Source organism: Electrophorus electricus, chromosome 17 (assembly GCF_041902795.1).
Source record: "Electrophorus electricus isolate QZ-2024a chromosome 17, ASM4190279v1, whole genome shotgun sequence".
NCBI lineage: Eukaryota > Metazoa > Chordata > Actinopteri > Gymnotiformes > Gymnotidae > Electrophorus > Electrophorus electricus.
The window spans coordinates 19,340,713-19,367,500 of record NC_137513.1 but is presented as its reverse complement, the minus strand read 5'-3'; the positions used below and the strand labels follow the sequence as shown (position 1 = coordinate 19,367,500).

Sequence of the window (26,788 nt, the reverse complement as noted above, 5' to 3'; positions counted from 1 at the left end):
CAATCGGCACACGCACGCGTGCACACACACACATGCACGCACATAATTAGACTACAGAACAAGTGCTACCAGCATTACCTGTGCTCTGGGCTCAACCACAGACTTCACACTGCCTTAACAAATCCAGGTGTGAAGCGACGAGACCAGGGCCAGTTCAGGGGAACTGGGGCGTTACAGGAAGAGGTCATGGTGGTGCTTTCTGACTGATGCACCATCACAAATCTCAACACAAGGTGCTCCGCCATAGTAATGATACAAGTGGACAATGAGAACAAAAAAAATAAAAATCTCTCTGACTCTCGCACACAGACACACACACACACCCACACCTGTTTAAGGGGTCTTTTTGGAAACACTGCCTCCACACCATGGACGCCACAGCCCTGGACATCAGGTAGGAGTAGTACTTCGCCCCGTAACCTACGAGGTGGCTGAACCGCAGGTGCCAGGCCTGTACAGATGGAAGCAAAGGAACCCAGCAGACCTCAGCACAAACAAACAAAGGCAGACACAGCGGCCCTGCAGGTCCCAGATGTGGGTCTAAACGCTCAGCAGACAGGAGCCGACAGGAGCACTTTTAGTCTTACTGGCAACAACAAAAAAAAAAAAAAAAAAAACCCTTTGTTTACATGAGTATCCCAGCACAACAGCAGAAGCTTAAGTGCTGTAATAACTGGTTCTAATGTTTACTGCATCACAGAATTCTTTCACAGCAGGCCTGACTTAGATGGCAGATGAAACAGAGTGATGTTTTGTGTCGGTGTGCGCGCGCGCGGAGGGTTGAATAATGTTTCTGGGTCTGTGATATCCCAATTAGAGATTTAAGAGCTTAGCTGCTCAAAGGCACTGCAGAGAAACACAGACGTGCTTAAACATCCATTAGTCTGCAGAGAAACGGCAAATTTTATCCTGTTAGGAAAGAGGGCAAAGAATAAAAACACAGCAATGTTTTAGACATGATTTAAGATTACACAACACAGAGACATGCTATAATATTACACAACACAGAGACATGCTATATTACACAACATCTATACTCTCCCTGACACAGAAAACCATAGACATGTAAACAATCCAACACAATTTTACTCTTGAAGTGACTACCTATAAGCAAGCAGACAGCTACTGATCCGGAGCACAAAGATGAGGCAGGGAGGGCATCTCAGAGCACGTGCAGATGACTGACAGTTTGAAAAGGTTGAGCTTTTTCAAAACAGCAGGGGAGCGTGCCAAGCAGTGGGTGGGGCAAAGAAGCTGGGGGTGGGGTTGGGGGAGGAGTCAGAGTGGGGAGGAGTGCGGGGCAGATCACACACACCCGCTTGCATTTAAAGACTTTCTTGAGCATAACCAGAACTCGGAGCAGGGAATGAAGATGTGAATATGGGACATCAGCAAAGGCCGAGGTCACAAGGTCACACAGCGTCAGCGTGGACCCAGTCCAGCCCTTAACAGCTGCCCTTCTGGGGTCCTGATCACGGCACAAACCACCCCACCACCACCACGAAGTGTTTATGTATATCTTTTACAGCCATTACAGTTGCTTGAAATGTGGCTTAAACAGAAATGACAGGCACATGGCATTAGCCACATTACCGTGACAGGGAGTCAAAGAGTTAAAAGGGGGTGCGGCCTGTCATTTAAAGGAACGGAAACACACACTACGGCTGGAGCAATTAAAGAGGAATATTTAGTGCTGGAGACATCCCATTCCCCACGGCGCTATTTAATTACAGAGCAGGACGCATTTTTATGCAAGTCGGCCCAAAATCCAGTCTGGGTTTTACATCGCCTGGTTCCCAGAGGTTGTCCCGGCCAGTAAAAGCCAACTGCTAAGGATCTGCAGGAGACATTCTTTTTACTTCTCTTCCCTTAAATGGTCCCTGAAAAGGGGCCCCCTCTGACCTCGGTGTGACCTTTGTAATACTGAACAGACAACTCATGGAAGAGTGGAAGGTGTTATTAGAGATTAGTGGATGAGTCCAAAACAGTCATTACATTTAATACCTGTAATACATCAGAACATTTCAGACCACCAACACTGGGGGAGAGAAACTAAGTTTCTGGCATCATTAAATTATATTTTGAACTCCATAAATAACATATTTAACATGTCTCAAACTTCGCAACTTAAGAGCTAACTAAACTGTCTCATATTTGAATGTGTAGAATGAGGTGTAAACATAACTTTTATTTATGATAAGGATGATTATTATTTTACTACTATTATTCCTGCTTCACACTATTATTTGAAGTTTGCTGAGAATTTTTAAAGTGTTTTCCTACTTTAACGTAGTAAATAAAATTTGAACATTTGATGTGATGATATTGGAGTCCACTTGGCTTTTGACAAAATGTCATTAAGTGTGGTTCTGTAACAGAAGAACTTGGTTTGGGGATTCCAGAAACAGAATGTTTGCCAACATGCACAATATTAAACATCACCAATGACTCTTTTTACATGCTACTGTAATATCGATATTCTGATTATGAATTATTTGTTTAGAACAGTTTATACAACAGCAAAGAGGGTCCAGTGGTACCGATCCATTTCCTGACAGACATCTCCAGCACTTACTGTGTTGGGGACACACGGCAGGCCGTAGTACTTCTGCTGCAGGTCTATCAAGATGTCTGTTGTTGAGCGACTCTGGGGTTTGCCATGATAAGCCTGGTCCAAGGCTGCGTAGAAAACCTGCCGGAGCAACACAGCATCAACGAAGCCCGTAAAGCACAGCGGATCAGAGCGGCCGGTCTGAGCCGTCGGCTACGAGGAAACAGACGAGCACAGAGGCGGTACCTGGAGCTGTGTGTCTGCCGCACCACACACCTTCTTGGACTCGCAGAGACGGGTCACCATGCTCTGCGGCAAAGGCTAGGAGAACGCAGAGGGGTTAGTACATACCACACACGCGTGTGTTAGGCTAGCAAGCGCAGCGATAGCCATGCTGTGAAACAAGACCCCAATTACCTGCCCTGTCTGATAGTCCCGGGCAAACTGGCTGATAACGCGATAGTCTGTGGCAAAGTATTCCATCAGAATGGAGGGGACCTCGGCAAAATCAGTGGCACATCTTGTGCCTTTGAAGAGAAGGGAAAGGTCCATGCTGGCATTCAGGGAGGGGGCCGAATAAGCAAAACATGATTCAAACAAACAAATAACAAATGGCAACAATAAACAGCAGCGCCAAGTCTCAGAGACAGACGGTCCTACTGCCCGCCTCTAGGGGGAGCTGTACCAGTCACGTGCTGGTAGCGGGTGCGTCCAAGCATGGAGTGCATGGCGTGACCCATCTCGTGGAACAGGTTCTCCATCATGGCGGGGGTGAGGAGGGTGGGGGCGTCCCGGCCCGGCCGGGGGAGGCTCAGCATCAGCGCCACCACGGGCAGCTGGTAGCGGCCGTCGTCCTGCATCCGCCCGCCGCGCACGGTGAAGTGGCAGTCCTGCAAGGAGGCACGCTGCGTGAGGAATATTCGCATACATTTACATAGCAATTCCACACCGAATCTTATTCCGACTGAGGTCAACATTCCGAGTTTGTAAAAAGTCCCGCAAGTCACGCCGTCTTCTTTTGGGACCTGTGCGAGGTGTTAACTGACTGGTGAGGGAATGATGTTAACGCCGTGATGAAACGCAGGGGGCAGCGTGCTGCAGCCTGGCCGGGTAACCAGAACGCAGACGCTCTCGGACTGCTGCAGGGGCCAGACAGCGTGTGCAGGAGCATTCCGCCAGCACGGAGCAGGGCAGCGGGGCAAACGTGAGGAGGTAATCCAGGACTCAGTAGGTCACGCAGGGTTTTACCTGCCATTCAGACTGTCTGCGCACACGCTTGGTTTTCAAACTATTTCTCCCTCTGTATTTAGAGGGGTTTTTGTAAGCTCATATTTTTGCTGCGCATATAAACACTGACCCTAACCCAACCTGATTTTCAGCCAGTTGGGTATAGAAGCAGAGTACCGCACGTCAACGGGCTCATTCAGAATTCTTAGCTGTAGCATTTTTGCGTAAAGAATTATTTTAAACCTCCAGCTCTAAGTGCTATGTGATATACCAAGAAGTCACAGTCCCTGTGGACCTAAACACCCCAGTCGACATTGAACTGAATGTAGGGCGCATTGCTAATGGCGTGTGGAGATCTGATGACCTTTGTGAGTGAACTGAACACTGCAGGGCCCTGTTGTGTGTGGAATTACAAGGGCACATGAAATAAGTGTGTGAGCTGTACACCACCTGATGAGGTTTGTCAGGTCTGATAAAGAAGTCACAGTAGATGTATCCCAGTAAGCCTTCGGTTTCATGTACCACCGCCTGAGGACGAATCAGAAACAGCAGATCTGAGACTCACATGAACAACCAGGGAACTCACCCAGAGTTCTTTGCTGCCTTATCTCAAGCTCTTCTCCAGGCCCAGAAGCAGCCCACCGTCACGGTGACCCGACTGGTTGCTTTTGTTTGTTTGTTTGTTTGTTTACCAGCTTGCGCACGTCCTCGCTCCACACCTCTCCGGCGCTGGGCTGCTCAGCCAGCAGGGACACGCCATAGAGCTGTGTGAAGAGAGCGTTCAGGCCGTCCATACAGGACCCCAGAGAGAAGTAGGGGCTGTACAGACTGGGCTCGATGTTGAACCTGCAACACACACACACACACCCCCCAAAACACTCGTGACGACAGGGACAAACTGTCAACCACAGCCCTTCTGGACAGGAAAACAGTCTGACTAAATAAATGATGAACAAATTATGACATAATGAGACAGAGATTACATGTCCACGTTAGACAGCTGGTCTTTAGTTCCCTGCCTGTATATCCTAGCACTAAGTGATGAAGTACCTCTGCTCCCTTGGAGGGGACAAGCGAGACGTGTAGGATTAGCAGGTCTGGAGCTCATAAACAGTCACGCTCGCTCTGTGCAGACTCTAAAGGCAGGTCTAACGTTACATGATCGCCTTTAACAGGGGTGAAACCCCTCACATCCTCCAGCATCCACACATGGCCTCGCGAAGGGATGCTGACTAGAAACAGACCATCTTGATTCTGCCTGTCATTGAGATTCTGCTGTACATCAGAACCATGTAAACGCAACACAACAGATGTCGGTTTTAACTGTTAAAAAAAAGCACCTTTAGGCAGGATTCTTATAACTTGAGATCTGCTTAAAAGGTACTCCACTAATTACTTATAAAGTCCACAGTAATTTCGCCTTGACTGACTTGACACATAGCAATGCCTTAACATACCTCCACATATCTAAATAGTAGGACAACAGCCCAAAACAAATTAATTCATTAACTTAATATCCACAGTTTCACACGAACCCTTAGCTAAACACAGCTCTTGAAGGGTTGAGGAAAGGTTTGGGTCCCATCACAGAGCGGTGAAGGACAAGGCAGAGACGTAACTTCTGGAGCGAACTTGTCCCCGAGGAGACAGACCACGCTGCAAACAGCTCAGGGTCCCCAGAGCAGGACGGCCTGGAATAAAAGCCCCTGGGATAGCTGCCCCTCCTCCACCCGCCTCCCCCCCACTGAGGGAGTGAAGAGCAGGTCATTAAAAAACCGGAGACAAGATCGGCCGAGTTCCATTTTTACAAGCCAGATTTCAAACAAATGGGTTCAAAACTCTCCAAACTGTTAGTGCTGCATGGAGACCACAAATCCCAATGCTGGACTCAGACTGACCACTACATGTACAACATGGTACCACACTATTACTGTACACGGTACTGGTGTACTACATTTTACTACACGTTACTGGGATAGTAGTTCAACTATGGTAACTCCACACTCACCTCTCAGCACGTATGACACCGCTTAGATATGAATGGTCCCATGGCATAAGATCCTTCAGAGCAAAAAATGACTAATTAATCACTAAATGAATATCACAAACGCCACAACGTCATGCCAATAAACAGAGCTGAGAGATTACCGGATTTCTGGGATTGAGTTTGCACTTCATGTCTTTCATCATTTTAAAATCCTTTTCAGTCCTGGTGAACGAAGACGTGAAATGGTGAGTAAACATGTAGCGCATACTGCCACCTAGTGAATTTAGAGAGTAATGGCATGCCCTAAAAATTAACAGCTTCACTGACTCAAGTGCTTTTCTGTGTAAATATACCAAAATACTTAAATATCTCCACTCCATTTCAGATATTCTCTGCACATTTCTAAAGGATGCATTTTGGCGGATTCTAAAATATGTTAAAATATTACACATAAGGCATAGATCCATTGTCTGTAAAATCACATAACTGATACATACATAAAGCAAAATGAATGAAGAATGGCCAATGTGTCTGACTGGCTAAATTTATATATTTCACATTAACTATGCATTCATTTCAACTCTGGTGATCAAGTGATAAATGAATAAGGTAAGAATGTTGACTGTCATGACCTCAGATATCTTTTGACAAGAATTTGGACAGAAACGCTACCTGTCTTTGAGTTTGTCTGTCAAAAGCTGTAGGAAGTTCATCACGTTATCTGCAAAAAAAGTCAAAAAAATAAATGGAGAAAAAAAAAAAAAAACAACACAACCTAGCTGAGAAACCTCCCCAAGCAGGCCAATCAGAGAGAGAAAACCTCCCCAAGCAGGCCAATCAGAGAGAGAAAACCTCCCCAAGCAGGCCAATCAGAGAGAGAAAACCTCCCCAAGCAGGCCAATCAGAGAGAGAAAACCTCCCCAAGCAGGCCAATCAGAGAGAGAAAACCTCCCCAAGCAGGCCAATCAGAGAGAGAAAACCTCCCCAAGCAGCCCAATCAGAGAAAGGAAACCTCACCGGGGTTCTTGGCCATAGTCCCCCGCAGTGCTCGGTGTGCGTATGACTCGTAGCCCACCAGCCGAGCCAGTTTGTTCCTGCAGGACAACAGCTGATCGAGGATGTCCATCAGGTCTCTGTTAGGGTACAGGAAGATCCTGTAGGCCACTTCTCGAACCTGAAACGATAAGCACAGCCTGTTACAGGAGAACATGACAACGGACAGCATGACAAAGCAAAAAGTGGATCAACGTGAAGGGTGAGGCCAGTTATGAACGCCTGCGCTTTATGGTTTCGTATAAAACGCCCCTTCTAGGAGAGCGGCGTGCAGCCGGGATCAGAACTGTTCAAACAGGAAATGTTCAAGCAAACATCCACCCGGTTTCTGCCCCATATTGTTGTGCAGAGGGACTCTCATGTATGCAAAAATACTTGGACAAGGTTATTCTACACGGCTATGTACTGCAATTTTTATATTTCCTACAATGAATTAAAACAGTAGTGAACCGTTTGATCACACCTCACAAAGTCTGGACTGATGTCATTTACCCAGAGGACACTCACCTAGATGCCCAATATTGATCAGGACACTCACAGCACAGTACATATGTAACGTCTTAGAGATTCATTTGCATACTGCAGGCGTAGTGAAGGTACTTGACTTGTAATCGGAAGGTTGCCAGTTCAAGCCCCACCACTGCCAGGTTGCCAGTGTTGCGCCCCTCAGCAAGACCCTTAAGCCTCAATTACTGTAAGTCGCTTTGGATAAAAGCTTCAACTAAATGCCACAAATGTAAATGGTTCTGAAAAATAAACCACTAGAAATAGTTCACAGTAAACCTCGTGTGCAGTAGAATACCTGGATGTGGGACTCACCACATCATCTGGGGAATCAGCATGCAGTCCTCCAATTTGCAGGTAATTCCCTTCACTGGTGAAATGGTGGTGAATGTGAGTAGGGAGAGCACGTCCGTCTATTCTGTTTGGCATGTGGCAGCCCATGAGGAACTGGTTATTCAGATCCAAGAGTTTAACGTTCAGGTCAACTGCCTCCTTCCTCTGTGGAAGAAAAGAGATTAGATACGTGTCTGAGCATAGAACGAAAACCAGTGAGCTGATGTATCCAGTTATAAAATAAGGCAAAATTGGTGAGGATTTCTAAAATGAAAAGAAAACCAGCTGGAAGAAGTGTGACCTGTTCCTCGTCCAGGTGGATCCCGCTGATCTCAAAGTCGAACATGAAGAGTTCAGCCACTCTCCTTCACAGAACAAAAGCAACTAGGATGGGTTAAAACTCTATGGTATGTATTTTAAAGCTCTATGGTATCGTTTTTGAAGATCTATTGTTTCTCTTTGAAAAGATACCATCACGTTTAAATCCCAAAGCAGAGAAGGCTACAGCCAGGAGGAGATTTCATGTACTCACAATCTACATACTTCAGTATCTAAAGTGAACTCTTCTAGCCAAGCCTGAGAAAGCTAAACTATGACTCTGGCACACAAAATAAATGAGTACTAAAATATAGCATCATGAGTAATTAAAAATCTCATTACCAGTAACCCTATATGACCAGTGAACCCTGTTTTATAAGGGTTTTATAATGGTGAGCCTACAACTCCTAAGACACATCAGGAAAAGACATTCAAATCCCAAGACAACATGGCTAAACACACCTTGTTTCTGGATCCAGTTGATCCATAACCTCCTGATTGTCCAACAAGTTCTTTAAACTTCTGCATAACTCAACATTAGTGTTAAGCCTGTGGCACAAACAGACTGGAAGTCAACAAACATCTTTGCTGCATGTGTGTGCAATTCCTTAATAGCTGAATGCATCAACAACAACACACTTCTCTACTGCGGTACCGATCTTTATGCACGTCTTCTCTCCCGCTTCACGATACTCTGGGTCTGGGTGTGCCACTTTGATGAAGTCCGCCTAGATGAAGGACCAAAGCACAGTACTGAGGACAATTCACATACAGAGGAAGAGGAGAGTCGGTTGAACAGACTTCAGACTGCAAGGACGATGCCTGAGCTGGTCAGCATTACCAGATCCGCCACTCTGCATAAAGTGTCGGAGAGTTTGTCGAACACCTCCACGGTTGAAGCACCCGGTGCAGTTCTGCACGCTTTGGCCACCAGCTGCTCAGCCTCCAGTAAAGCCCTCCTCTGGACCCGCTCAAAGCCCTCCGTGGAGCTCAGCTCTGGGACCCCGAACAAGCCCTGGGACCAAACAAAGCCACGGAGAAGATATGGACGCGATCCGCCTGTCAGCAAGCATACGAACGTTTGCAGGGACACCAAACACTAGTCCAGCTACAAGCGCCGACGCACCACGTGACGCTGGAGCAGGTCCAGTCTCCTGACGGGGTTGGAGTTGAAGGCAGCTCCAACAGCTGACCACGTGGTGACCTTCCTCCAAAGCCTTACTGCCGCCCAGCAGCGGTTTGCGGGCTGCCATGGTAGACCGGCGCAAATGTGCAGCGCCACGGTCATTTACGACGATCTGTGTAGAAAAGCCAGCCGTTAGCGCAGCAGACACAGCAGCATGCAAATAATAACCAGCATTCCCCAACCTGCCGTCATGTACATTTCAGTGTTTGTGTCATGTTTTGTGGTGTGGTGGAGCTTGGTTAGCTGCCTACCTACGCTAGCGAGGTTGTAGGACGGTCACGTGGTTTTTTTTTTTGTGTTTTTCTTCAGCGACTTTGGGGAGTTTGAAGAGCGTTATATCGCCACCTAGCGCCAGCGTCCTCTTCGGGGCTATGTCGGAGTGTTGTTACCCCTACACACCGCCACCTAGCGCAGCGCCTTGTCAAAGACGGTAGAAAACCTGCGCATCTTCAAAGCGAGCCTTCACCCTCTCCCCCTATATCTGTCCCACCACTTTTTAAAAATTGTACTCTGGGAAAATATTTTACTTAACAGCTTGCTGCAGATATCATGACAGAAGCAGAAAATGCTCGTACTTATATTTTGTTACACGATCCCGAGATTATAAGATGAATTTTCGTGAAACGAAACGAATGACTTTTAATGATGACTAGAAAATAGTTGTACTACATATATATTCGAAACAACAGCGCTGATAGTGTTCAGTGCCGATAGTCTTGACACCACGGCCATAACATCCCTTTACCTCGTTAAACCTCAGTGAACTTCTTCCTTCCAGTTCCTGCGATGATTTCTTTCCATTTTGAGGTGCAGAGGAGCTGAGCGCAACACCCGATCCGCATTTCTGCCCCGGCACCTTTCAAAGTTACGCCCAAATAGACCCAAATAGCTCAGCCGCAGACCTTACGATCTGGCCCACTCGTACGGACATAGCAGCCTGTTTAGATCCACCCCGACGAGAGCCCTCTGTCAGGATGACGAGTATGTTACAAACACGCATTTGACAAAAGTTTAGAAATTTGACCATGACATTGTCCCATCAAATTGTATACTTTATTTTTAAGCACTGCAGCATAAGTACACGTTTCCATAACCATGCGCCAAAAAGCTATTACATTGTTGTGCGTGTGGTGTACTGTTCACAATTTGTAAAATCAGTGAAGTTAATGTAAGATTTAGGGTACTGAAAAGACACAGTCGCGTGTATACAACCACACACCCAGGGAGAGAAAGAGGAACATTGAAAAATATGATTGTCTTTTCTTTAGTAACCCATGTATCAAATTTGTCAGTTATTTCCTCTGTAATTCTACAGATGTAGTTCTATTATAAATCATTTTAACATGAAAACCAGCAATAGAAAACCCATTAACAACAACCAAATAACAATATCACTAAGTTCATGTAGGGTAGAGAGCCTTCTGAACATTCCAAAATGTAAACCGCTCCTAAAATCAGTAACAGGCTCATAATAATGACATTACACGCAGAACTGGATGAGCAGCAGAGTTCGTTCGGCCTCCTCTAAACTCTGAGCAGTGCAGTGAAACTAACCTGAAGTCTGTGCAGCTGGGCACATTAGGGCATCAAACCAAGAACAGAGCTAGTACAGCTAACATCAAGCATACTGGGCCATGGGGTGGTCCTTCCACTCCGGCAGGCTGGAGAGCTTCTCCTCGGTCCTGACCTGGATGGGCCAGCCCCAGGCTTTAAAGAATGGGGCCAGGTTCTTGTTTACCACACTGGAGAATGTTTCAGCGTACAGGTTCATTTTGCCATCGTTGTCACCTGGAACGTTATTCATGTTGTGGTAGGCAGCAAAGAGCGTCTTGAAGGCGTCCCAGCCGAATGCGTCTTGCAGCTTAAAGAAAGTAGGCCAAGGCAATGGTTGAGTGGTGAAGTGGGTGTGGATTCTAGACACAACCACTGCTATAGAAGTTATGAAATCTTTGGAGTCTGTGTCAAGCGGACACGGTCCTTCGTGTTACACGCTGAGCTTTTAGGTCATTAGGTATGAAAATAAAAGCATTAAACACGACGTACCCCATGACATGAAATTCATATCAAGAAAACAACATTTCAAAAGGGCGAAGCTTAAATTAAATCCTAAATACGTGTGGCCACGTACCTGCATGTAGGTCTCCAGGGCTGTCCACATGCCCCACTGCTTCAGTTGTCTCCCATTCGTGGCGTAGCTCTGGGCTCGAGCCTGCCGCCTATCGGCACACATGTTCTCATGTGCCTGTGCCCTGTCGATGCCTAGCACCACCTCGTGCACGTACACAGACCACAGGTTACAAGTGCACTCTGTGGTGTTCGGGGGGAACTCCCACACGCCACGCTGCTGGTTGTGGCCCAGTTCATGGACGAAGCCCCAGAGTCCAGACTTGCGAGCTGCATCCACGTTCAACATCTCTGGGGCAGTGTAGGAGTGGATCATAATGGGGTAGCCGGCATGCATGAAGCCTGCGTAGAGAAGAACAATGGCACAGCAGTGATCGCCTGCTTAGCTCATACTGATAAAAATAACATGGGTTGCCATGCTAGTTTTGCTGATGGATGGATCGTTTAAATTCGGAGAAAAAGCCATTAAAAGAAAACAAGACTAGTACAAACCACATGAGATCTGAATGTCAGCAACAAAGCGTTCCTTGCGGGGGAGCTTGGGGGGTATCGCGGCCAGATCAGCCACGCCCCTCATGATGGAGTCCCAGAGTTCTGCCACCTTGTCCGGACGGTCCAGCTGCCGTATGGCGTCAGACTGCAGGGTGATGACGACGTTCTCAAACTCCAGTTCTGCCCAGGGGGCGGGTGCAGCACAGATGGAGTTGACCCAGTCTGCCACGCTGGTCTCTCCTGAATTAACGGTTAAGTTTAGCTACTTCCTCATACTGTTGGGTTAAAAGAGTCATTGGCCAACTATACCTTATTAGCACTTACTGGAGCTTTCGATGTCATTTTTTTCAAGCTCAGACTTTATTACTCACAGAATTAATCAAGAATGTTAAATGTTTTTTAAAAACTTTGATCTTAATAACATTAAAACAGGAGTAAGCGTTTGTGTTTAGAGAGACGTTACACAGATGTACCAGATTTGTAGTAAGGTGCTCTGACGGCTTCCTGTAGCACCACCTCCACTGCCTCCACCTTGGTGTATGGAGGTGCAATCAGGTATATGAGCCCTCCCCAGAGGTTCCAGACCAGAGGCATCTGTTCTTCTAGAGGGAATCGCTCGTGCACAACGGGGGCTCGTCTCAGACTGTTGGCGTTGCCTAAATAATCTGTTTGACAGCCAATCTGCAGCTACAGACACAAGAAGTGAGTGAGAGCGTCATGTTACGTTTGTTATAATCATTTACAAATAACGGACAGGTTTAAGATATATACGGTTATATGGCATATATGCGGTTATATGACATATACAGGTTTGCAAAATATAAAGGTTTATGACATATACAGTTCAGTTACCTTCCAACCTTTGCCCATAATTTCCTTGGGTACTGCAACGTAAGTCCGCATTCCAGGAGAAAGATACAGACCTGTGCTGATCCATTCTTCACAATCTGAAAGAAAGTTGGTGACATGACTCAAATGTACTTATACAGCGGTTTGTACAACAACTGAACAAATATCTGAGTCCAAGCCCCCCGTGAGTAAGTCAAAGTCAAGAGTGACGAGGAGAAAAGTCGCATCAGCACGGGGAAGAAACCTTGAGAGGAACCAAGACTCTAAAGGGGGGCCCATCCTCCTCCGGTCAACACCAGACACCACAACACCAACAATATAACCAATAAAGAACAAGAGAACTAAATAAGAACTAGCAGTGGAAGTCTAGTCTAAGCCACAGCAGCTGAAACGGATCGAGGCTCGGCCACAACGACACCAGGAGTAGGTGCGCCTTAGCAGAAAGAGAGGACAGATTATTAGCCATGTCCAAATACTAAAGAGTGTGAAATGGGGGTATATAATGTGCAAGGGTGGACTCCGGCAGATCTATGACAGCACAGCTAAAAGTACAGAACCAGAAAGAAACAAAAGACATGAGGCACCCTGGGACATCAGCACTCCACAGCCAGCAAACCTGAGTGAGAAAAAAGAGTTGAAGTGACAGCATCACAACATCCCCGTTTACCATAACTCGCAATGCCCATAAACCCCACAGCTACACCTTTACCCAAGATGAGAGGTATTTAATAAAATGCCTGATAGATTTCCAGCCTAGCCTTAAATATTGAGATTGTGTGTCTCAAACATCGACAGCAAGGTTATTCCATAGTCTGGGAGCAGCTCTGCCCCAAGCCAGGTGTCTGTAGTTTAGGTACTAATGAAGAGTTGCACCTTTGGATCTAAGCAGACGTGGTGGGTCAACATAGACCGAGCTCATAAGGTACTGTGCGGCAAGATTGTTCAGTGCCTTATGGCTCAGTAGAAGTATTTTATAATCAATATGAAATGTTACTGGGAGCCCACGCAGGGTAGATATGACAGGAACAATATGATCAAACTGTCTAGTTCTAATAAGAACTCTGGCTGCTGTATTTTCAACTAACTGGAGATTTGTGCAATTAGTGGTGCACTCAGATAGTAGAGCATTATAGAATTTCAGACAGGAGTAGTAGAAAAGCTAGTCCATGCATGTACATCATGTGAGGAGAGCATGTTCCTAATCTTTGAAATGTTCCTGCAATGGAGAAAGGGGGTCCTAGAAATATTATTTACATGAGCATCGAATGAGAAACTGGAATCCATAATTACACCAAAATCTTTAACCATTAAATACTGTGTGTTTGAGAGACCATCAAGGTTTATTATGTAATCTGACAGTTTACTCCCAGCTGCCTGGGGACCTGATAAGAGCACTTCTGTTTTTACAGGAGCAAGGGAATGTTTCTTAACATCCAGTATCTGATGTTCTTTATACAATCCTCAATAATATTAAACTGATATTTGTCCTCTGGTTTGGCAGAGACATACGAGTTAGTGTCATCAGCAAAGCCGCTATTCTCTTAATTCCAAAAACATTTGAGTCTACCTAGTAAAATGTTGCACTGAAATCAAGCAATATAAGCACAGAGACATAAGCCTGGTCAGAAGCCAACAACAGGTCATTAACTACTTTAATGAGTGCTGTCTCTGTACTATGATGAGGCCTAAATCCTGACTGAAAGACTTCCTGTATCTTGTTCTGATTCAGGTATGAGTTTAGCTGTTGAGCTACAGCTTTTTCTAGGATCTTGGAAAAAATGGGAAGGTTTGAGATTGGCCTGTAGTTTGACCAACTGACATGGCTCAAGGTTATGTTTCTTCATCAGTGGTTTGATAACAGCTAGTCTGAATGACTTAGGCACATAGCTGTTGTATGGGGAGGAGTTTATTATATTTAACAATATATTTAAGGTTCAATTATTCAGGTACCATTTTTTAAATAAAGTCTGCGGGCAATGAATCTAGTAAGCAAATGGGAGATTGTGAGGAGGGGTTTCACGATATTAGCTCAGGCTACCACAGTATTTTTCTCTCTTTTATCCTTAAGTGGAGCAGCAAAATTAAGTATTAATCATTGAAGTATTAAGTATTGATCATTTGATCAAATTCTGTGGGGTTTGAAAGCATCCCAGTCAGAACTGATAAATCTGGGACATTAGCAGTAAATCTAGATGCAATTGCCAAAGTGATCGTGTGTCTGGTGTGGTAGTGAGGTCGCTGTATTTGACTGACCTGCAGTTTAAAGGAAATACACAGCTTGGTATCCTAGTAAAAACAACCAAATCGATGAGTGGATTATTCTGGAACCATTATGGTCATTTCTTTGCAAGATCAAGTTGGCACTAAGGGTTGGACTGAGATGCATCAGACTGGTCATTAAATCAAGAGTATGTCCACCAGAATGTGTGGAATCTCTGATACATTGAGTAAAACCTATTGATTCAAACACAGATCTGAATGCTAAATACTAAAGGGTCTTTATCAGCATTAGCAAAGTGAATTTTGAAATCTCTGACAATACTAGCTTTTTTCTACCTGAAGAATTCGATTAGAGAGGAAATCTGCAAATCCATTAAGAAATTCAGAATATGGCTTGTAAACTCTAATTAGCAAAAAATACTGAGTAGACTTCTTTTCGCTGGATACATCATTTATGTTAATAAAACATTCAAAGGGCTTGAAATCATAATGAGCTTTCTGGTTTACGGCTAATGTGTCGTATTAAATAACTCCAATGCCACCTCCACAACTAGTTAGACGAGGGCGGTATATATCGCTACGGCTAGAACGGCATTAGGCCTGATACATGATTTATGATCAGTGATGATATAATTTATCAGCATGAGCACTTTAGATGTTAGAGATCTAATATTTAGTAATCCTTGCTTTAGATCAAAGGTGCTGGCAGTGTTCTGTGTGTAATTTACTTTAATACTAATTAGGTTATTCAAACATCATTTTTTAGGTTTTGTTTATTCCTGTATAGCTCAGGAAACAGATACAGTGTCTATATGATGGACCTTGGGCGACATAGCAATCAGCAGTCAGCTTAACCTCTGGCCTCTGTGCTGGACATTCATTGATTAATTAAGTTTGCCATGGGACAAATGGTTCAGGAAATGTATGCTGCAGCAAACAGCACCCATCTGAGAAGGGTGGACACCATCCCACCCTAAAAGCAAAGGAAAGATTATTTATACAGCACTGTTTACAACAGACACTGTCACAAAGCAGCTTTACAAATATCCGGGTCTAGTAAGCAAGCCAAAGGCAACTGTGGTGAGGAAAAAACTCCAAGACTACGAGGAACAAACCTCAAGATAGAACCAAAAAGGCCAGGCTTGCCCACAAAGGGTTAATTACCCAATTACCTTTGAACCTCACATTGTTTTGTGATATAATGACTATATATTATATCACCACGGTGCATGGGAATGTGCGGTAATAATCCCCTTAAAACAAGCATAAGACTAACCCTAACCCAGAATCAAGACTAACCCTAACCCAGACTAACTGTAACCCTAAGATTATTCTCAAAACTAACCCTAATCTAAATTTTGCTCCACATTTGAAAAAATCCTGGGCAATTTCTGAAAATTGAGATGATTCCTACCTGCAGTGTTGGCACTAATGCAGACCCTGGCATTGGACACAACAGGCAGCTTGGGAATATTGGAGATGATGATTGGCAGAAGCTCATCCGGGTTTGGGCAAACCTTGTAGACCTCAGTGCTCATGTGCAGCATCAGTTTGTCCTTGGCACTTTCCACAGGATAAGCATGGCTCGCTTGTGGCACACCAGTCTGTTTCAGCATGTCTGTGATGAGTGCCACCGTAGAGGTGTAGGAAGCATTGTTGTGGGCCTGCATTTGCAGGTAATTTGCACAATCATGCCTGAGCTTATCCAGATACTCCTGCTCATGCTGTGTTAGCTGCTGGCCGCTGATCACATGACTAGCAAAGCTCTTCAGCAAGTTACGGAAGTGGTATGTAGTGGATTTTCCATGTTTTGGCACTTCCTGGGCCTTGTACACAGCAGGCTTTAAGGTGTTTCCCATAAGTGACAGGCCCATCTTACTCAAGATGATGTTTCCGGGGTATTCTGTCATTACATTGCGGTGAGGGTTGCTCTGGGCCCAGTACCAAGCATGGCCACCTATCAGGAGGCCACTACCTTCAGCAACGTATTCCTGGATCTCCTGACACTGAGCATCACTGTAGGAGGTGCATACAAACACGCTCAAATCTTCCCTAAAGCCAGTGAACTCACACTTTAGCCCTGATTCGCTCAGAATGCGATGGATATATTGAAACTGTGGTAAGATACCGATGACTCCATTACGGCCCTCGTCGAGCCAGCGCACAGCATTGATCAGAAAAGTTGACAGAGAATCAAGACCAAAGTATCCTTCATGGGAAGCCACAATTACTTTTCCCTGACCATAGTAGGCCCCTGCAATGAAGGCTCTACCATCTGGAGTGAGTCCAATAGGAAAGGCCAAAGGTCCGTGTACCATCACCTCAGATGGAAGGGCCCCACCTTGAATGTCAAACTCAGAAACGCCCTCTAGTAGGACCCGTAGGTCATGTCTGAAGTCTTTGCCTATCCTAGGAATAAACAAGAGAAATTTAAGTGAGACCGTTTGAGACAAACATCAGAAGGTTATGGGAAAAGTTTGCACTTGAGTGCTTTACTTACGACACTGAAAGCCAGTTTGCCGGAATTTGTGTGGGCACCGGAAACTTGCCAAGCTCCCCCATGTGTTCCGAGAAGTAGATTCCTGCCACACTGCACACCTTATTCCCTGGGAAGCTGAGTAATGTGTTCTCCTCTGGGTGGTCCTTGGCCCAGCCCCAGGCTTGCCCTGCTATCAGCAAGCCTCCTCCAGCTTTGAGAAAGGCCACCATATCTTTCACACACTCATCCACACTGTAGGCGTCAGAGACATAGACTGCAAAATCGCTCTGGAAGTCTCCGGTCTTGGTTTTCAAAGAACAATAAGACAGGTTTTCAACAAGCGAACTAAGACTCTTATGAATGCCTACTGTGTTGCTGTTACCATTAGAGGGCATGAGCCAAACCAATGCATTCTCCACCAAGCCTGGGAAATGGGTTAAGAACTTCTCATGACCCAAGACTACTATACGTCCTTGGCCGTAGCGAGATGCAGCCATTAGGACCTGACCTCTTGTGTTCATGGACAACGGGAAGGAATGGTTGCCTATCAACACCAAGTCACTGGGTACCGCTTTCCCTTGGAAGTCAAGTTCTTGAAGCCCAGACATGAGCTGGAAGTAGTCTGACATTCGTTCATTTTTGAATCGGTGCATTGTGGTCTAGCTGGCGTTTGGCCTTTCCTGTCTTTCAAAGTCGTATATGAAGTTTAGAACTTCGGAAAGTGCAACACTGCAGAGAGAACAGAAAGGCAAACACTCAAACATTTTTAGAAAATATGTGAATTGTATGATAGCATTAGACATTAAAGCATCTTACAGTTAAAAAAATTCCCTAAAGTTTGTAAAATGCTATTAGGGTTTTTCAGATCACAATCAGCCTAAAGTTAACCAAACTTAAAGCCTATGTACTTTAGATATTTGTATATAACACAGGAAATGTATAACAATATTTTGTTATTCATAACAAAGTAATGTAACTATGTAACATATGTAAACAGCCTTGAAGCTACTTACCAATAAATAAAGGTGAGCCTAACCAGACAGACTTTCCTGTGCCTTTCCTGTGCTTGCATGGGACAGAGTGTATAAGTTTGAACTTTTGAGCATTAATAAGCCCAGTTCTGGAAGAGCAAGATGAGCAGACCAGGACAGAGAATTGTTTTATCTCCTAGAAACAGGGTGGAGTAGAAAAACAAGTGGCGTCAGTCATTACACAGTTATTCCCTCGAAGGCACTGTAGAAAAACTGTATTGAAAAGTATTGTGTGAATCTAAAACAACACTACTGAAAATTCTAGTTTGCATCTAGAATAACCTGCTTTAATATTACATTAAAAGAATCTAGGGTAAGTCTGGTTTTAATCCTGATTGTTTTTGTACAGTATTAAAGTTGATTTTGAGAAAATTACAGTTTAAAGGATTTCAGTGATTTTGTTGTAATCCTTGACATACGAAGGACCTAAATAACACTTACTTTGTAGGTTTTAATCCAATAGAGGTTAATGTGTTTTTATCCTTTAATGCACAGCTCATTTTATTCATAGAGCCATAATTCCACACACTGCACAAATATTAAGATATTAATTACACAGATGTACATTTGGTCAAATGACTACAAAAATAAGAACACTAGATATAAGACATGCATCATAAACAGCAAGTGACTACAAGCCTGAACCTCAACAGAATATAAAGTGTAGAGTATGTGCTTCTGTGCCATGCACAGATTAAGTTAGATTAAAATTTGGATTCATTTTAACTTTTTCTGTTAAAATCCTTTCTGTTGAAAAGTCAGACTATTCATACTATCTAAATATGCATTTTATTTTATTTGTCTGTCATGCAATATACATTATGTATCAGTGCGCTGTAAGAATAATTGGTGGAAATACAAACTAGACAATAAAACCAATCAGTCCATCCAGTTTCCATAAGTAAACAGAAATCAGAGAACAGAGGTTGTCCACATCACCAAGAGGATACTTTTGTCCAAGTTACATTTACATTTATGGCATTTAACTGACACTTTTATTCAAAGCAACTTAGAATTATGACTGAATTCAACTTGAGAAATTGAGGGTTAAAGGGCCTTGCTCAGGGGCCCAACCTTCTGATTACAAGTCAAGCACCTTAACCATTGAGCTACCACTACTCAAGCAACATCTTGCTGTACAGTATGTAGGAAATGTATAAGACATATTGTACCAGATCATAACCCAGAAACAGGTGCAAATGCAGGAAACCTGGTCAGAACAGATGAGCCTTTGGGCAAGCCTTAGCAAGCAGGTACACAACGTGTGCTCAGAATTCCAGAAAGGTGAAACGTGGCATCGTAACAGGTGAAGCTGGTTGGTTGTGATGAGCATGACAAACACTAAGCTATACCACAAATACATAGATCTCTAATACCCCACAGGTTATTGTATAACTTGGGTTTGGTAGGCGTCACCTACAAAACATGCTCTTCTAAAGCCCTTCTAATCTTATGTACTCAGTTCACGAACAGCGCGTCTCACCGCGCGTCGTATCACCGGTCCACGCGTGTTCGGCGCGCTGACATGACGTCACCCGGAGGCGTGGTTAAGCGGACGCGTTGCGTCCCAGCGGGCCTGCTCGTCAGTCACGTGACGCGCCGCCTGTCGCGAGCTGCTCGTACAACAATAGCGAAGCGGAAGCGATAGCTGCTGTGAGCCTTTTAAAAACGCCACCAATGTGATGAGTGGTCGAGGGTTTTGTCCTCTCAGGTGATATGACAGGTTAGTCCTGACCGATTTAGCTGGTGTTTACCTACTCTAGACGACGTTAGAATGTCGTAATCCTTCGCTAAGATAGCTACTTTGACATCAGCTAGTGGACAGCTAAAACAGTTAGCTCAGCTAGCTAATCTTCTTCAAGTTAAATCCAAAGAGAAAGCTGGGCTAACTTACCCTAGCTGATCTCAGTGTGGTAATGACTAGAAAAGGCACTGAAACAGCCGTTAAGATACCAGATGGGTAACTAGCTATGTTGAGGCCCCGCTAAGGCAATCCAAGGGAGCAAAGTTAATGTTAACTAGGTTACGTTAGTACGCAAACTCCTCCTTACATAGTGTTAGTGTCGCAGGATTCATACCAGTAAGAACGCTGTTGGCTAACTAGTTACGGCAGACGCCTATGTCGCGAAGTTGAGGAAGCGGTTTCACGGGAATTTCCGTGGCTCGGTATCTCCAGGCTATGCTATATCCGCTTGAATTACAGCATCAGACAAGCCGTCATGGTATGTCATAGGAGAAAGTGTGCCTGGATTTCCCTATACTGCCATCCAGTACAACTGAAGGAAAAAAAAAAAAAAAGTAAATAAATTAATTACAAGGTCTATGTAACATGTCCCTTGTTATATTTTACTGTTATTACATTTGGCATATTTGAGTTACATTATTTTAGAGGCTTCTCGTCTACATGAATAAATGAATTAAATGGTGCTCGAGTGACATTAAAGTTGACACTGTATGCCACTGTTCCACCTTTGGTGTTCTGCTGCAGAAATCCAGCGCCATGTCTGTGGACGGCGTCCGGACGTCTGTGTTCACCTTCCAGTCGGCTGTGCACAGTGTGCACGTGCTGCGCTCGCTGGACCAGCAGAGGCAGAAGGACATCTTCTGTGATGTGACTGTTGAAGTGGAGAGCAGAAGCTTTCGGGCTCACTCCTCTGTGCTTGCTTGTTGCAGCGACTATTTCTACACCAGGCTCCTCAGCCACACGGGATGGAACCTTATCATCACGCTTCCTGATGAGGTAGTGCTTAACAGTTTTACTGGATAGGATGTAGATTATGTTCTAGAAAGGACATCTTTAGCACTCTTTTAAATAACCAACTATCTGATGTAACCAATAATAATAACAAGTCTTATTGTACTTGTTGATGTGCTGATTGCCAATATACTGAATTTGTGTTTACATTTCTGTATACCTTAAGGTCACCGTAGAAGGGTTTGTACCTTTGCTGCAGTTTGCCTACACTGCAAAGCTTCACTTCACCAAAGAGAACATTCTAGAGATTCACAGATGCGCCGACCTCTTGGGATTTCACAACCTCGAGAAAGGCTGCTTCGACTTCCTCGTTCCCAAGTTCTTCAATGGCAGCGAAACCAACCAGGAAGCCAAAAAGAGGAACAAGACCAGCACGCACAGCAAGACCTGCCATGATCTACAGCAGGCTGTGTCCCCCGAGCGTCGCCCCACTGCTGAAGCAGACGCTGGGCCCCAGGCTCGCGTGGCCGCCGTGGAGCTGAGGGACCCAGCCATGCCTGGTGTGCAGAGCCCTGGAGAACGTCCCCCTTCTTCCTCTGATGAGGACCTGCACTTAGATTCACCTCTAGTTACTTTCCCGGTACCTGCAGGTCAGAACAGAGCTCAGCTGTGTTTACAGAACTGTGGGCCGCAGCTGTTGCTCTCGTCTTCGGTGGCCAGCGCTGAGATTTGTCCCTTTCTTTCAATGCCACGTGCTGGTGGAAGCGAAGACGTTCATCCTGCCGGAGACGGCTGCGACGGCGACGTTTTGCAGACGGGGGAGACGTTGGCGAACGGGCTAACGGTGGATGATGGTGATTCCCCTTCCAGAACGTCTGCCGGTGAAGATCTAAACGTGGCTCCGATGGTCAAGGAGCAGTTTGACCAGCCTTTAAGGGCTCTGCAGACATCCTTATGTCCTCTCAGCTCCACAGAAGCAAATGAGGTTCTGGACAGCATTGCGTCAGTGAGTAACCTCGAGGGCACTGGCACAGAGGGCATGCCGGCCTTCCCCTCCCCTGAGCAAATATTCCCTGATCCAGCACACAGTGAGGGGTGTGCGCAGAGGAGTACAGTGGAGAGAGAAGTGGCTGAGCATCTGGCCAAGGGCTTTTGGCCAGAGTTGAGCTCCTCTCTGACGGAGTCGCTGGAGTCTGTGGACCAGGCAGCCGTGGGAAATGCATCCGATTTTCACTGGCTGAAGCATCTGGACTTGGGGGCGGCGCCTGATGACTGCCCCTTCCTGAGAGACCTGAGCTCCAACGAGGGCCACGCCTCTCAGACCGACGCCGAGTCCAAACTAGAGAGTGGAGAAGGCTCCTGCGTGTCTACCATAAACTCGGGCGAGAATTCGGAGTGCGACACAGAGGGAGACGGCGTGGGCGGCACCGTGCCGGAGTGCGAGGTAAGAAGGAGAGTGAAGTCATCAGTGCAACAGAGCCTCTAAATTCATCCCAGCTGGGACTTGATTTTAGTTTTAATGTTTGCTGAGATGAGAGGTTTTACAGAAAAACACCGAGGCAGTGTGCGCAAAAACCAATTGCGCAGTGAGCCGAGTCATGTTGGCAGTGCACGATGGAGTCAAACGTGAGCCAGAATCCGAGCAGAAGTGGGAAGGTCCCGAGCTAAGCGAGTCGGTGCTGTGCTCTGCCTCTCTCCCGTGGCAGGCAGACCTGCCCGTCCCAGCAGAGCAGATCTCGAGCATGAGCAGACGAGCCTTCCTGCGCATGCTCAGGGAGCAGCGTCTCAGCCCCGAGCAGCTGGAGCTTGTGCAGGACGTCCGGAGACGCAGCAAAAACCGCATGGCCGCTCAGCGCTGTCGCAAGAGGAAGCTCGACTGCATCTACCGCCTCGAGGGAGACATCAAGAAGCTGGTGCGTATTTGGGTCTACTTTTCCTTTTTCAGACGATTGGAGAGACGTTTGGTGTGCACTGTGGCAACTATTAGTCTTGTATTTAGTCAAACAGAATGCCTTTAGCTAACCTCCCAGTCTAGCAGTTAATGGGAAGACCACCGATTTCTAAAATGAACGTGGACACCTGTGTATTCGTGGGGTGTAGCTTGGCTCCATGGATACAATTTTTGACCCGTTCTACCTGCTCTTACCTGGGCAGATAAATAGAACAGTGTTGACGTGTTTTTGTGTGTGTGCGCACCAAACAGAGAACTCATAAGGAGAAGTTGCTTCATGAACGTCGTCAGCTGAGGCGGAGTATGGAGGACACGCGTCAGTCTCTCTCGCGCCTGTGCCAGAGCGTGTGCACAGAGGCCTCGGCACCGCCAGAGCAGCTTCGCCTCTTACCCAGGTACCTCTCCTCAGACTGCTCCGCCCCTGTGATCCTCACCTGCGTGACCTCCTCCAGCCGTGACCCCGTCCTCCACGCCCGCCCGGAGCCCTGTCCCCCTGACCCCGGAGGGAACGGGGCAGGGGTTACACCAGCTGGTACACAGAACAATGTCACGGACTCTCATGTTACATGATCTAAAAGGCAGGTCCATCTGGAAGCACAGGAACACGAGTGGGATGGTCAACGGTTGAAACAGACTTCTAGTACAAATCTGCCATATGTACCCACAGTATAATCATTTGCATATCATTTGGTTTTCTCATTTTCAATACCGGGGTTTGATCTGAGAAGCGATGCTGGCTGTCTGTGTGGGATTCTTCATATGCTCGTTTACTTATGTGCAGCTGTGGTCAGAGGACAATACTCACTGCGCTGGCTTTGTCTCCTGAAGAATTTAATTGTACGATTTTTATCGCTGTAATGTTGCGGTTAAACTATTGCACTTATTTCCTGTAAGACGTACCACAAAGCAAGCTTGATGTTGTCAGCTCAGATTCACTGAACCAAACATTTCTAATTCCTGGTTAGTCCTCTTCATTTTCACAGAGGCAGATAGTAGTTAGACGAATTGACTCCGGCTCCAGTCTGGGCATTTGCGCTTCCATGGCCAGTCAGATGTGTGCACTTGCTAAATTCTTGACCTAAGCTTGCATATCAGTAAACGTGGGACAGACCGGCACTTGTATAAGTGCTGTCAGGGACTCAAACCATCGTCTTATTATGATATGGATTAATTTATTTGGTACATTTTCCTGCTATTTGTTTGGGGGGGGGGGGGGGTACATGGGAGATGTCAACGGCGAAACTGCAAGCCCTGTTTAAATAAAAGATGTTAATGGGAACATTTGCAGGCTGCTTTAAAGTGAAAATAGCTCGTGGGCTGATGGTCTGCGTTAGGTCAGAGGACAGATGAAGGGCAGACACATGTGGAGGCATGAGGAACAGGGAGCTGTGCCCTGTCGTGCTCCAACCTGTAAGTCACACACCTTGGGGGTTGCTTGGTGCTGTTTAAGTGCACACCCATGGTCATGGATTTAGCACACACACGCCAGCTCTAGTTAAGAGCGCAGATGCAGACATGTCTGCTCACCTCTGAGACAGCCATGGAATCGAAAATGCACTCATGAGTTTAGTAATCACTTATTAATCACTAATCATCAGTAAATATTCAGATCACAGCTCTGGAGCTCCAAATTTTAGAGGTTTCATGCTCACCTTTACCCAGGAGTCAGAGGTTTTATTAGATTAAAACCACAGGAGTTGCTGTTGGGAGAGGCTAACCCAGGAGTCTTGCTTTGTGTTATGCTGCTGGACTAGTCATGGTTATTTTATTTTTTTTTGTTTTTTCCTAATAACAAACATATTCACAACAAGCTTCAATGTATGCCCAGATAAAGTAGGATGGTTCTGCCTAAATTAATTGTTCACCTTGTAATTTTTACTCAGGAGAAAATATTTTAACTCTGTAATTCTGTGTATATATTTTTTTTAATTAACTGTTTTCATGTTTATGTATGTAACCAAACTTGCACTCTACATTGCTAGATATTTCAAATGGAAGCTTTCGTATGCTTTAGCACCCGTACTTGTATTATACATGTGTTCTGGTTTGTCAGATGTGCATGAGCCATACAGTGTTGAGAGGTGATGATTCTTAATTATATAAGAGTCTGTTGATCCGGTTACTGCCCACACATTCATATTAGGCATTTTGTTCTAATAGGAAATATTTACAATATTGTAGATTATGCTAATGTATGAAAATTCTTGAGTTTGTAGCAATGGGTGGCGTATATGCAAATTCATTCAAATGTAGCCTAACATTCTTGGCACTAAACGCATCACATTTGTTTACTGAATATGGTGCACATATTTGCAGATGTATTCATACATGCATATGGATTTACTACATGCTGAGAAATGTCTGCCATGTATGATTGTGTTCCTGTGAGTGAGTGCTTTATAAATGTCTTGCAGTCAGTATAACCAAATCTGGAAGGTCCCTTTGGCAATAAGAATAAGTGTTAAAGGTCTGCTCTTAATCATATATTTAAAAAACACTTTCCTGTTTCTCACTATGTTGTCAGGTGCTTCTGCTCCAAGTTATGATATTTTGACAATGGACCTAATGAACTAAATATTTTTCGGCTTGCAAGTAAATAATAACAAACCCCTAGCTCATCCTTGAGAAAACTTTTCGAAAACTACTTCCGTTCTTCATTGCTTAGTTTCCATAGTGATTAGATACTAGTACTTACAGACTGCAAAGAGAAATTAAAATGCACACCACAGTATAGTCTGGGTCTCGGGAGGTTATGTTTGTACGTCTTTGTTTACCACTTTCTTTAAGAAATGTTATAATGATAATAATGATGATTTTCCTTGACTAGAGTCAGAGATGAGCGATCATAATGTGGGAACATGGTTATATGCCCATCACGATCTGCTGGTCGAGGTAAACACCTTTATTAAAAATTTAAACAGTTACTCACAAGATGAGTAATTTAAATACAGGCTGAGGTGGCAGAACGCGCTGACCAGGGCTGAGAGGTGTACCATGTTAATACTAGAACTGTTGTGATTTATGGTGACTCTGGAATATTTAAACTTTCCAAGTAACGGTAGTACCTGTGTTTACATCTGCTGCTGTGTCTTGTTTTATGAAGAGGAGGTAATACTCGGAGAAAGTAGCAGTGCAGTGTTGGTGAACACAGGGAGTTCTTCTGCAGTTTGGTCTCCCCACTGTTTAACGCCCCCCGCCCCAGTTGGGTTATTGACTGGACTCTGCAGTTATCTTTCTGCCTGTGTCTACTGTGTAAAGACAGTATTCAGACTGTGAAGTCAGAGGGCTGAGAGAAGACTCCAGTAGCAGTCACAGACGCTCTCCTTTTGTATGGCATTAATTAGATCATATATCTTAAGATAGTTATAAAAAGTTATACCAGCAGACAAGCAGGCAAAACTAATTTAGACTTTTTCTGTCGTTGCAATATTTTATCATCATAACCAAAATAATAATAAAGAACTTGTTAAAAACTACCCAATATGTCTACACACTGATATAATTGCTTTCTCATCAAAGTCAGTTGATTGTTCCCAATTAAGTTTAAAGTAACTGGGTTCAAAACACTATTAAAAACTCAATCACTTATCTTTAAATGTGTAATTGCTGTGAGTCTGCAGGCACTGCTGGGATTCGATTCTCTTCTTTAGTTGGCCTGTCAAGGTGATCTCATTTATTTGCCTCCGGCATGATTCATACACTTTTTTTTAAAGATGATTTATTTAGTAATTTTGTTCAAAAAGTCTTTTAAGGAACGGTGTGATTAGTGAAAGTTCAACAGGCCAACC

The 26,788-nt window shown here is 44.9% G+C and overlaps 3 protein-coding genes across 15 annotated transcripts in view; 1 reads left to right on the top strand and 2 right to left on the bottom strand.

Moving 5' to 3' along the window:
• Positions 1 to 9,564, bottom strand: part of mipepa (mitochondrial intermediate peptidase a) — a 16,828-nt gene extending 7,264 nt beyond the window's left edge. Inside the window, exons 1-18 of one of the 4 annotated variants that reach the window (XM_081700612.1) lie at positions 9,411 to 9,564; positions 9,100 to 9,271; positions 8,815 to 8,988; positions 8,613 to 8,701; positions 8,436 to 8,522; positions 7,957 to 8,020; positions 7,638 to 7,820; positions 6,783 to 6,939; positions 6,438 to 6,486; positions 5,927 to 5,987; positions 5,787 to 5,839; positions 4,471 to 4,624; positions 4,229 to 4,306; positions 3,237 to 3,456; positions 2,969 to 3,078; positions 2,798 to 2,872; positions 2,576 to 2,692; positions 330 to 451 (exon numbers count right to left, since the gene is read on the bottom strand). In XM_081700612.1, coding sequence (XP_081556738.1) covers positions 330 to 451; positions 2,576 to 2,692; positions 2,798 to 2,872; positions 2,969 to 3,078; positions 3,237 to 3,456; positions 4,229 to 4,306; positions 4,471 to 4,624; positions 5,787 to 5,839; positions 5,927 to 5,987; positions 6,438 to 6,486; positions 6,783 to 6,939; positions 7,638 to 7,820; positions 7,957 to 8,020; positions 8,436 to 8,522; positions 8,613 to 8,701; positions 8,815 to 8,988; positions 9,100 to 9,261 — 1,955 coding nt within the window. In that variant the 5' untranslated portion in view covers positions 9,262 to 9,271; positions 9,411 to 9,564. The remainder of the gene's footprint in view (positions 1 to 329; positions 452 to 2,575; positions 2,693 to 2,797; positions 2,873 to 2,968; positions 3,079 to 3,236; positions 3,457 to 4,228; positions 4,307 to 4,470; positions 4,625 to 5,786; positions 5,840 to 5,926; positions 5,988 to 6,437; positions 6,487 to 6,782; positions 6,940 to 7,637; positions 7,821 to 7,956; positions 8,021 to 8,435; positions 8,523 to 8,612; positions 8,702 to 8,814; positions 8,989 to 9,099; positions 9,272 to 9,410) is intronic. The other 3 variants (XM_027012021.3, XM_081700613.1, XM_081700614.1) reach the window with 3 other exon arrangements.
• Positions 9,565 to 10,169: 605 nt separating this feature from the next.
• Positions 10,170 to 20,567, bottom strand: LOC113578628 (TRPM8 channel-associated factor homolog). Of its 8 annotated transcripts, none has more exons than XM_035534054.2 (10): positions 20,433 to 20,567; positions 18,796 to 18,882; positions 18,337 to 18,490; positions 17,345 to 18,052; positions 16,259 to 17,253; positions 12,628 to 12,722; positions 12,249 to 12,462; positions 11,776 to 12,015; positions 11,288 to 11,625; positions 10,170 to 11,020 (listed from the first exon to the last, which is right to left on the bottom strand). In XM_035534054.2, the coding sequence occupies exons 4-10, from the start codon at positions 17,974 to 17,976 to the stop codon at positions 10,778 to 10,780; spliced, it is 2,757 nt and encodes a 918-aa protein (XP_035389947.1). In that variant the 5' UTR covers positions 17,977 to 18,052; positions 18,337 to 18,490; positions 18,796 to 18,882; positions 20,433 to 20,567; the 3' UTR covers positions 10,170 to 10,777. The 8 variants fall into 8 exon arrangements, with proteins under 8 accessions (XP_035389947.1, XP_035389946.1, XP_035389944.1 ...); XM_035534053.2 differs by having other exon boundaries at positions 20,406 to 20,462; XM_035534051.2 differs by lacking the exon at positions 20,433 to 20,567 and adding an exon at positions 20,249 to 20,383.
• On the top strand, positions 19,942 to 25,731 carry bach1a (BTB and CNC homology 1, basic leucine zipper transcription factor 1 a). Of its 3 annotated transcripts, none has more exons than XM_027012007.3 (5): positions 19,942 to 20,077; positions 20,843 to 21,094; positions 21,276 to 22,493; positions 22,756 to 22,962; positions 23,253 to 25,731. In XM_027012007.3, exons 2-5 carry the CDS (start codon positions 20,855 to 20,857, stop codon positions 23,568 to 23,570), a joined length of 1,983 nt encoding a protein of 660 aa, XP_026867808.2. In that variant the 5' UTR covers positions 19,942 to 20,077; positions 20,843 to 20,854; the 3' UTR covers positions 23,571 to 25,731. The 3 variants fall into 3 exon arrangements, with proteins under 3 accessions (XP_026867808.2, XP_026867807.2, XP_081555851.1); XM_027012006.3 differs by lacking the exon at positions 19,942 to 20,077 and adding an exon at positions 20,370 to 20,576; XM_081699725.1 differs by lacking the exon at positions 19,942 to 20,077 and adding an exon at positions 20,516 to 20,652.
• The last annotated feature ends 1,057 nt before the right edge of the window (positions 25,732 to 26,788 follow it).